The 9,950-nt window shown below is 47.3% G+C and overlaps 5 protein-coding genes across 6 annotated transcripts; all 5 read right to left on the bottom strand.

The window, feature by feature from the left end:
- Positions 1 to 242: 242 nt before the first annotated feature.
- RB195_024521 (uncharacterized protein) lies at positions 243 to 746 on the bottom strand (the record flags this gene model as incomplete). The annotated part of the gene is made up of 1 exon (XM_064212334.1): positions 243 to 746. The coding sequence occupies one exon, from the start codon at positions 744 to 746 to the stop codon at positions 243 to 245; it is 504 nt and encodes a 167-aa protein (XP_064068215.1).
- A 43-nt stretch (positions 747 to 789) lies between these two features.
- RB195_024520 (uncharacterized protein) lies at positions 790 to 1,563 on the bottom strand (the record flags this gene model as incomplete). 2 transcript variants are annotated; one of them, XM_064212333.1, is made up of 1 exon in its annotated part: positions 790 to 1,563. In XM_064212333.1, the coding sequence occupies one exon, from the start codon at positions 1,561 to 1,563 to the stop codon at positions 790 to 792; it is 774 nt and encodes a 257-aa protein (XP_064068213.1). The 2 variants fall into 2 exon arrangements, with proteins under 2 accessions (XP_064068213.1, XP_064068214.1); XM_064212332.1 differs by having other exon boundaries at positions 790 to 1,512.
- Positions 1,564 to 1,587: 24 nt separating this feature from the next.
- On the bottom strand, positions 1,588 to 1,866 carry RB195_024519 (uncharacterized protein; the record flags this gene model as incomplete). Its single annotated transcript, XM_064212331.1, has 1 exon — positions 1,588 to 1,866. The coding sequence occupies one exon, from the start codon at positions 1,864 to 1,866 to the stop codon at positions 1,588 to 1,590; it is 279 nt and encodes a 92-aa protein (XP_064068212.1).
- Positions 1,867 to 2,296: 430 nt separating this feature from the next.
- Positions 2,297 to 2,689, bottom strand: RB195_024518 (uncharacterized protein; the record flags this gene model as incomplete). The annotated part of the gene is made up of 1 exon (XM_064212330.1): positions 2,297 to 2,689. The coding sequence occupies one exon, from the start codon at positions 2,687 to 2,689 to the stop codon at positions 2,297 to 2,299; it is 393 nt and encodes a 130-aa protein (XP_064068211.1).
- Positions 2,690 to 5,836: 3,147 nt separating this feature from the next.
- Positions 5,837 to 6,634, bottom strand: RB195_024517 (uncharacterized protein; the record flags this gene model as incomplete). The annotated part of the gene is made up of 1 exon (XM_064212329.1): positions 5,837 to 6,634. One exon carries the CDS (start codon positions 6,632 to 6,634, stop codon positions 5,837 to 5,839), a length of 798 nt encoding a protein of 265 aa, XP_064068210.1.
- Positions 6,635 to 9,950: the final 3,316 nt, after the last annotated feature.

Here is a 9,950-nt window from a genome sequence, read left to right as displayed (position 1 = left end):
CTTCGTGAAGAAATCTGACCATCGGGTCGGCTGTCTTCCTGTAGTGCGCTTAATATCGCGGGGAACCCAGTCGCTCACGGCTCTGGTCCAACGGTTGTCATTAAAGCGCATCACGTGTCCGGCCCACCTTATTTTACTTTCCCTGGCAAACGCGGCGGCGTCTCTAATCTTCGATCGCTGACGTAGGAGAGAACTTCGAATCCCGTCCCTCACTTGCGTAAAACGGATACTCCCAGCATCACTCACTCAATTGCGCGTTCAATGACGCTCACCGCGTTAACTTCCTGCTTGCGAAACGCCCAGGTTTCCGAAGCATAGGTCAAAGCAGGAAGTAAAGTGGTGTTGAAGAGGTGAGCACGGAGCCGGGTGTTCCTGGTCTTCTTCACTACATCCTCGATGCTCTTATACGCTCCCCAAGCCGCTCGTATCCTCCTGCCCAGCTCGGGGGTCAGGTCTTTCATCATGTTCAATTCCCGACCTAGATAAACGTAGCTGGTGCATTCGGATATGTTCGTTCCGTTGAGCGTGAATGGAGCATCCGAGACCCATCCGTTCCGCATGAACATCGTCTTTTGTAGATTCAGCTGAAGACCGATGCATCCACATGTTTCGTCGAATTCGGTCAGCATTCGTTCCGCTTGGCTGATGCTAGGTGTTATCAGTACGATGTAATCAGCAAAGCGCAAATGGTGTAGCTGCCGACCATCAACCTTCACTCCCATTTCGTCCCATTCCAACTTTCGCATTGCGTTCTCGAGGGTGGCTGTGAATATTTTGGGTGAAATTGTATCACCCTGTCGGACCCCCCCCCCCCCTCTTCACGTCAATGATGATGTTCTTGTAGAATGGCGAAATTCCGGTCGTGAAGTTACTGTACAACTCTCGAAGTACCTTTATGTACTGAGTAGGGACGCCTTGGTTGTCCAGAGCTTCCACGACCGCTTCCGTCTCAACTGAGTCGAAGGCCTTTTTCAAGTCGAAGAAGGTGAGACAGAGCGGCATCTTGTACTCTCGTGATACCTCGATGAGTTTCGAAACAGTGTGAATGTGGTCAATCGTGCTGAATTCTTTTCGAAACCCTGCTTGCTCGCATAGCTGTCTTTCATCCAAGACTTTTTCAATCCTATTAAGGACCACTTTTGTAAAGAGCTTATAGATGACGGACAGTAGGCAGATTGGACGATAGTTGCCAATTTCATGTGGATCTCCCTTTTTATACAACAACACGGTCTTGCTGGTCTTCCACTGTTTAGGAACCTTGCATTCCGACAGATAACGTGTAAAGAGCCTCGCCAGGGTGTTGGTGAGTACTGGCGGAAGGCTCTTCAGGTGTTCTGGTCTTATTCTGTCGGAACTGGGTGCCGTACGATTTCTTACCGACATGATAGCATGTCGTATTTCGGACGGGAGAAGCTCTGGAATGACTTGTCCATCTTCCTTCAGGTGGTGAGGAGGCAAGTGGACATAACTGTCGAAGAGATAAGAGTAAAAGTCGTAGATGATTTTCTCCATCTCCCTTCTCGATGCAATGGCTGTTCCCTTTGGGTTCCGGAGAGCAGTCATCCTCGTCTTGCGACTGGCGAAATCTCAACGGGGATAGGGGATGCTTTTCCCCGCCTCTGCAGCTTCAGCCAGCACTTCTGCTCTTCTCTCTTTAAGGTCCTCCTTTATCGTCTCTCTGCAAAGCCTTGCGAGCTCGGACGTGACTGCTTGGTTCCCTGCGGCTCGTGCTGCTCCACGCTGGCGTATCAGCTCAAGAGTTTCAAGAGACAGGCGTCTATTGGTGGTTTTAAAACTCTCAGCCTTCTTCGCGCAGTCGTGAAGGTGTTCAACGAGCCGGTCATATTCCTCGTCGATGTTGTCCATTGCGGAATCTTCCCAAAAGCCGGCGTAGCGAAAAGATCCCAGTTGATGATAGTTCTGGGATTTCTCCCTCTGAACTTGGCGGCTTTCTCTGCTCTCCTTGTGAAGGAAAATCTTCCTCGGAGGAGGCGATGGTCCGATCCCGTATGGAACTTTGGTACTACAGCGACGTCCGTCAGGCAGAACCTTTTATTGACAATGATGTGGTCTATTTCATTACGGTACCCTCCACCGGGTGACTCCCACGTCCAACGTAGAGAGGAGGGCTTCTGGAATTGCGAGTTCCCATGGATGGTCTTAGTCGTCATGATGAACTCGGAGAGCCTCTCCCCCTGGTCATTCCATTGTAGGCCGTGGGTCCCTCCGGCGTTCTTCTTGGGCCAACTTTGGCGTTGAAATCGCCAATTATGACCTTGTAGAAGGCATGATCTTCTCAGTAGAACTTCTCCAGGTCCATATAGAAAGCTTCGACTTTTTCTTCTTCGTAGCTTGATGTTGGAGCGTAAGCGACGAAGATAGTCAAAGCTGGTGTTGGACCACATCTTCTCATCTGCAGACGTCCGATTCGGGTCGTAAGTTGTTCGAAAGAGTCGATGTGCTTTGCCGTTCTCGTGTTGACGAGGACGCCAACTCCACCAACACCTCTACTGTCGCATGTTCCTAAGAACAGTTCTTCTCCAGTTTCATATACGGCGTTGAGAGGGTGACGTCGTCTCGTTTCGGTCAGTCCGATGACGTCGTACTTGGTCTTTTTGGCTTGCATCATCAGATCTTCGATGGTCGCTTCCGATGCAAGCGTACGTGCGTTATAAGTACAGATCGCCATCCTAGTCCTTTTCCGTTTCGGTAGCCTACATGACTCCTGCAACCCCGTCCCACCTGGCGCTACCGTACCAGGCTTTCCTTCGGAATCAGGAGACTCTTTTCTATTACTGTGTTTTGCATAAAATTTTAAAACCCACGGGCAGGTTGCAAGCCTCTAGTCCCATGAGTTTCTGGGAGAACTTCCGTTCTCCCGGAGTGGACATGTGGAGCTTATTTGTTGGAGGTGACTCCAAACCGCCTCCCTTGCACCTCCCAGTCACTTGATTGCAGGCTTTTGGCCGGACTGACGTGCGGGATACAAGGATGTCGTGAGTCAGTCCTGGCTCAGCAGAAACAGGGAGTCCATCCCCTGAATCCACCTGCGTCTCTGGGCAAGCACAAGGTCGCTTTTGGTCCGCAATTAGCCCCCTATCCGCCACCCGGGGACGCGCCACGTAGCCTCGCGACTAATCGGCTGTGATCTCTCTAGTGAGGGAGATCCGTGGAGATAGTAAGAGTAGATTATCAAGAGGTAGCGTGTATTTGATCATTGTCAAATACACGCTACCTCTTGATAATCTACTCTTGTGTTGTGCATTGGAAGTACATGGAGATTGAGTAGCATGTTAAGCAGACTTCGAAATCATGAATGTTTGAGGCACTTAGGAATTTTGAGCGTACATGGAAAGTCGCGTTGGATGGGAGGACGGAGAAATGAGAGCTTATTATTATGGTAGATGATAGTTTGCAGTAGCATCTCATCCACAATTTCTGGATGTTCTGCATCTTGTGCAAGAGGTCATCTGTCCCCCTTTAATTCCGTTGCTTCCTGTGGAGCGCCTTCGAATTGACCAAGAAGACGCCAGTTGTTCCTTCATTTGTCTTGATGGTGTTGAGTCTCCGAGCGGCTTCTCCTTTCGCACCAGACACAAAGAGCATCAAATTTTTCTTCAGAGAACCACTGGATTGGTAGTCTTCCTGAGGAGCGCCTAATAAATCCAACCGCTCCACCGATAACTGCTCTGGTTCAACTTTTGTCGTTGGAACGCAACATGTGTTCAGTCCTCCTCATTTTACTTTCCTTGACAATTGCGATGTAATCTTTGATATTCGATTTCTGACTTAGGACAGAATATATTCGATTTCTGACTTAGGACAGGACTATGATTCCCATCTCTCACTTGTGTGTAGCGGAATACTCCGACGGAGCGTTCAATTACTCTCGCCGCATTTTCTTTCGACTTCGAAAGTGCCCAGGTATCTAGATCATAGGTCAAATCATAAGTCAAAGAAGTACAGTGGTACTAAAAAAGTAAGCGCGGAACTTGGAATTCTTGATTTTTCTCTCTACACCTTCTATCATCTTATATGCTTTCCAAGCAGTTCGTTTGTCCAGCGCTCGGGGATCAAGTTGTTTTTCATGCTCATTACCCATATTAGATATAAATAGTTGGTGCATCCGAATATGTTCGTTCCGTTGAGCGTAAATAGGGCATTCGAGATTCATTCGTTTTTCATGAACGTCGTTTTTCGCAGATTGAACCGAAGGATGGTGTTTTCATGTGTTTAGTCGACTTCGGCTGACAGTTGTTCCGCTGATGCTAGTAGATGTTTTTGGAACGACGTCATCAGCAAAGCGCAGAGCTGGTGTAGCTGCCGACCATCAACCTTCACTCCCATGTTATTCCATTCCATCTTTCGCACTGCGCTGTCATGAGTGGCTGTTGATACTTTGCGTCAGATTGCATCACTTAGTAGGGCTTTTCACTTCACGTCAATGATGATATTCTTGTAGAATGGCGAAATTCCGGCCGAGAAGTTACTGTACAACTCACGATGTACCTTTATGTACTGAGTAGGGACGCTTGGTTGTTCAAGGCTTCCACGACCGCTTCTGTCGCAACTGAGTTGAAAGATTTCTTTGAATCGACTAAAGTGTGTCACGTCCGCACTGTTGTACTGTCACTGTGCATGGAGTTTCGAAACTCTGTGACTGGTGTCAGCTGTGCTGAATCTCTTTCGAAACCCTCCTTGCTCGCAGTGCTGTTTTTTATCTAAAACATTTTCGATCCTGGTAAGGACCAATATTGCTAGGAGTTTGTTGATGACGGATAGTAAGCAGATTTGGCGTTAGCTGCCAATATCATGTAGATCATGGGTGTCAAAAAGATCGGAGCAGAAGTCGTAAATGATTTTCTCCATTACTCATCTTGAAGTAATAAAAATCTACTACGAAAGCGCAGAGGTTGTGTAGTAGATTGCAGAACCCGGCGTGTTTTCGTTCATCTTTCCTTATTCGTCGTAAAAAAACGGCGTGAAGAAGCCATTTTTCTACGGCGATTTCTGTTGCAACTCACCATCGCGCCATGCGCTCGCGCCACATTCATGCGAGCGGTCAAAGACTAGCGAGGTCTCCTCACCACCCTACTCAAGGAAAACCAATGACTAAGCTGCTGAGGGGAGCGTAACGTGTATATAGAGGCTCGCTTTAACATATCCCGTAGGGACTAAAGCGGTTCCCTCGCCGCTTTTCACGACGACTAGGGAAAGCGGAACCACTTTGAGTTCCGCAGTCTATTTCCCGAACCCTACACTTTCGTTGTGAGTTCCGCACCGCATCAAAATCGTGCAGCGCTGCCTTTAAGGTCTTCTTTTATTGCCTCACCGCAAAACCTCACAAGCCTGGGCGTGAGTTCGTGGTTGTCTGCGGCTCCTGGGGCTCGACATTCGTTGCCACACTCGTTTTGGCAACCGACTCGACCAATTCTGCGGAACCTTACGTCTCGTCTGAACTACCTGTTCACGCCAAGTGACTCCAGGTCCTCTTTCACCGCCAGTCCAGAACTTCCGCTTTCGGCTAGATGACTTCTTCCAGCTCGAACCCGACAAACTCCTCAGAACTCGTTGATCAAGGATGTCTGCTGATCTCCTTAATATACGACCAAAGAACCGAAGAAGATTTTCTGTAGCCGATTTCGATAGCGGTGCATGATTTTGATATCTTATACGTGCCATCCGCCGGTATATCACATTAATTTCCCTTTAATATCTTCATTGTGACATACACTAGGCCAGAAATAGCCAAGCAGCCGTCTAATCAGCTTTCCTTCCGTGCAATCAAGCGTCTCCATCACCGTAAATGCTGCTGCCCAAGCTTCCGATCCGCACATCATGATCCGGCTGGTGTTCGAACTGCAGTAGTTGTTTGTTGATTCATGTTATCAAGCAGGCGGACGAACGTTCCTGGTGCTTCATCAGCGCGAAGCGCGTTTAGAAGACGGCCTTGATTAAGAGAGTCGAAAGCGGTTTCAAGGTCCAGAAACGGTAATTGCATTGGCTTCATATACCGCTGCCAGATTTTGATCATTCTCTTAACGATGAACACGTGAGCAATCGTAGATTGGCGAGGGCGAAAGCCAGCATGCTCGCCGCGCGTTTTTTCTTCGCGATGTTTAATGAGTCGGTCCAGGATAATCCACTCCAAAACCTTGTACATAACACGCAACAAGAAGATTTCTCGATAATTCCCGGGATCGGCGACGGATGACTTCTTGAGGAGAGGATTTATGATGGCGTGTCTCCACGAGTCAGGTATCCTTTCGTCAATCCATATTGAACGGATGATCTTCGTCATCTCACGAATTTCAGACGGAGAAGATGTTTCGGCATTTCTGCGCTGATTTCGCGGTCTCTGCCAGATTTTCCATTTGTCATCTTTTGGATACACCGACTCGATCGGTGGTTCCTCGTTAGCCGCATATGTTGGTACATCAACGTGCTCAAGTTCAGGAGCTGACGGCGCTTGCTGGTTTAGCAAAGTCTTTAAGTGGTCCCTCCAAATTGGAAGGGCTGTTTCACCGACAGCCTCTGCATTGGCAGTTTTGAGAACTGGAGAACATCTTTTGATTTTGGCGCTATACTGTCTTAGTAAAACATACACGTTTCGCGAGTTATTGTCCTCCCACATTTTTAAAACGTTTTCGCTCTTCACCTACATCTGGTTTCGCAGTCTTTTTGCAGCTGGCGAGGCAGCTTCTTTCTCAGACGTTTTTCCTGGCCGAAATCGCCAGTGCTGCCGGCGGACGCATAAAGAATTATACATGGATTTTGTTTCCGCAGATGCAAAGGCAAACATCTTCTTCTCGGCTGTCGAACTTCTCGCGGTAATAGAACTGGGAGCGTTTCCCTTGTGCCGTCCTGGATGCACTCTGTGAAGGAATCCGTATCGCTAAGCATCTTCCTTGTCCGTACTCCAACAGGAATAGACACACGTTGGCGAAATTTTGCTCTGCATTCTTTTTCTTTTGGATTCGCAATGTCGATTTTCGGTTGAAAAGGAACTCCTTGGTTTTTTTTTTTGTGGAACTGTTTCTTGATGCTGAGAACTAGACGGTGGTCAGTACTCGAGAATTTTCAAACAGCTGTGATTTTCGGATTTCCGACAGAAAAATGTTCCTCGTCAGAAGGTAGTCGAGCAGAAGTATTTCATGTTCCTCTTGCGCTGCTCTTCAGGCGTTAAAAGTGTTGAACCCTGCCACGTGAGCTGATGGCGTCGATGATTGCTTTTGAAGGCATCATGAATCTGGGGTGGTGCAGATTTTAGGTGGGTTATGCCTATACGGGGCCGTAGATTATGGGGGAAGAAGGTGATTCCGTCCATTCCTTCCTAATTGCTGCAAAAACCGCCTGGAAGATCCGGCGCGTGCACGAGGCTGGCGCGCTCCAATCGGACTCGTTGTAGAAAACAGCGCATCGGAGCACCCATAGCTGCATCTTTCATGCCGTTTTATACTGCAGTTACGAAGAAATGGACGGAATCACCCCCCTCCTCATAATCGACGACCCCGTATAGGCGGGGTATATAACCCACCTGAAACCCGCACCACTCCTATTCGTGGGGTGATGCCTTCAAACGTGGAAACGATGATGAAGCCCGTCTCTTCACATAAGTCGGCTAGGCGGTCACCATTACCCAACGTAGGCTCCGCTGGATAAAACCATTTACCAAACTTATCAGACTGTTCAAGTCCCATTTGCGCATTTGCGTCGATTCCGACAATGGCCACCACGTGGAGGTAGCAGTCTGACTCATATACGCTTAAACTTCCTGGCTTATATCATTAGATCACAGTTTGTATCATCAGATCTTCAATTTTCCGATGCAACCGTGCGTTGTTAGTACAGATAGCTATCTCAGCCCTTTTCATTTCGATAGCCTAGATGACTTCTATCCTTTTCTGGAGTTGTACCAGTCAGGATACTCGTACTGTATATGGCGTTAAATTCAAAAACCAAGGCGGGTTGGTCGCCTTTAATGCCACTAATTCTGTGGGAGAACGTTGCTCCTTCCAGAATGGGCAGGTGGAGCTTACTTATTGGAGGCGACTCCAAACCGCCTCCTTTGCATTTTTAAGTAACTCGATCGTAAGCTCTTAGTTGGAGCGACGTGTAGAATCCAGGGGTGTTATGAGTCAATCCTGGCACAACAAGAACAAGGACTCCGCCCCCGAATTTACCGCCGCCTAATGACGAGACAAAGTCGGTGTTCTTCCGTGGTTTTAGCCCCTACACGCCAACGCACCACGCAGCCTTACGCCTCACCGGTTGTGGTCGCGAATTGAGAAGCATTATGTGAAACGAGATGTGAGCAGGATGTGAAACGTCAGCAAGTAGGTAGGATAAGAAACGTAGCACTGGTTTTCATTTCTATTTTGGATTTGCTTTTGGACTTCTACATGATGTAATTATTGCGTCAACCTAACAGTACATAGATATGTTGATCACTATGGTTGTTTTCACGTGATCCGCTCTTTATCTGCCCGATGTGATCACCCAAAAGAACTGGTGATAACTGTAACACTACCTTTTTGAATCGTGAATGTTCTCAAAACAGACAACAGATAGTGGTTCTGAGGCTTTGAAACTGCTCATTCCACTGAGTTCATCAATAAAGAAAAGTACGAATTGAAGCATTTTAGTAGCGTTAGAATTGTCACCATTAGATAATGGTAAAGCGGTAGAAGTACGAACTTCGGTACAAGTTGTCTCTGCTGATCGATGTGAAAGACCAAATGCAAGGGAGCGAATTTGTACAGTAAACGTGACACAACAGACCACCAACTACAACAACTCTACTCTGGTCAAAACAACCTGAATCCTGGTGCACGTGCGTAAGCGAGTGCTCTCGAACACAGCACGCTAGAGGCAACCAGCGCAGAGTTGCGATCGAGGATCTTGGAGTGCAGAGTGAAGTTAGAAAGGATCTCGTCTTGATCGCAACCCCTGTGTTGCTTCGAAAGCGGACGGTCGGGCAACTGCACAAGGCTTGAGTTTGTTTTTACCCGACTATGCATTGCCGAGATGCCATAGGAGCCAGGTCTTACCGCGTAGCGTAATAGTTCACAACAAGGAACTCAAAAAGGTCACTTTTTGATTGTTCTTCATATCAGCTGCCAAGAGTCGAACGCCTAGTCTGACAAGACGTGATCCATAGGACTAAGCGAGAGTTGTGGAAGTACCGCCCAGGAAGATCTTTCAAAGAAGTTTGATTAGAGATCGAATTTGCAGTTGGATCTTTGACAATCCCACTTGTGTTGCGATTACGTAAGCAGTTGCACGGTCCCTGGCGAGGCTCCGCGGCCTATTCGTTGGACCATATGGCGGCACTTCAATGGTGTCGTATACATAAGACACGCCTGCAGGAGTGGTGTTTCCCTTATAGGTATGACCCGAGGTGAGAAATCAGTTATAGTATGACACAGAAGAGAAAGAAGATTATACGAGCAAGAGTATACGAAAAGGAAGACCGAACCATGTTTTTAGTTGGACGAATTCACATTTAATTTCTTCAGATACAGTTTTTTTTTCTCCGAAAAGCCTTGTTCATTGAAATTGTAACAATATGCTGAAGGCCACGCAGTCACTGTAGAACTTTAGAATTCATTATTCGATACAGAATCAACCCGCTAAGCCTGTGAAAATGCGCAAGGAAAAGGGAGGACAACGTTCTTTCACGTTCTTCTTCTAGGTGCACCCTCATCATATTTTTGACATTCTGATCATGTTCTCGGGCAAATGGAGTTCTAATTATCGTGCTCCATCACATATGTACTTGTTTTTCCCTCTCGTAGGGGCAGAAAAAAAAATGCAAAAACTGTCCATTTAAACGTTTGCGGCGTTCTCTTCCAAGTTGATTTCTTTCACCTTCAACAGTGTAGAATAAAATACGCATATGAAAATGGTATAGAGTAAAGAACATTTTGGCGTTGTTTCCTTAAGTGAAA

Source organism: Necator americanus, chromosome X (genome assembly GCF_031761385.1).
Source record: "Necator americanus strain Aroian chromosome X, whole genome shotgun sequence".
Lineage (NCBI taxonomy): Eukaryota > Metazoa > Nematoda > Chromadorea > Rhabditida > Ancylostomatidae > Necator > Necator americanus.
This window is presented reverse-complemented; position numbering and strand designations above follow the sequence as displayed.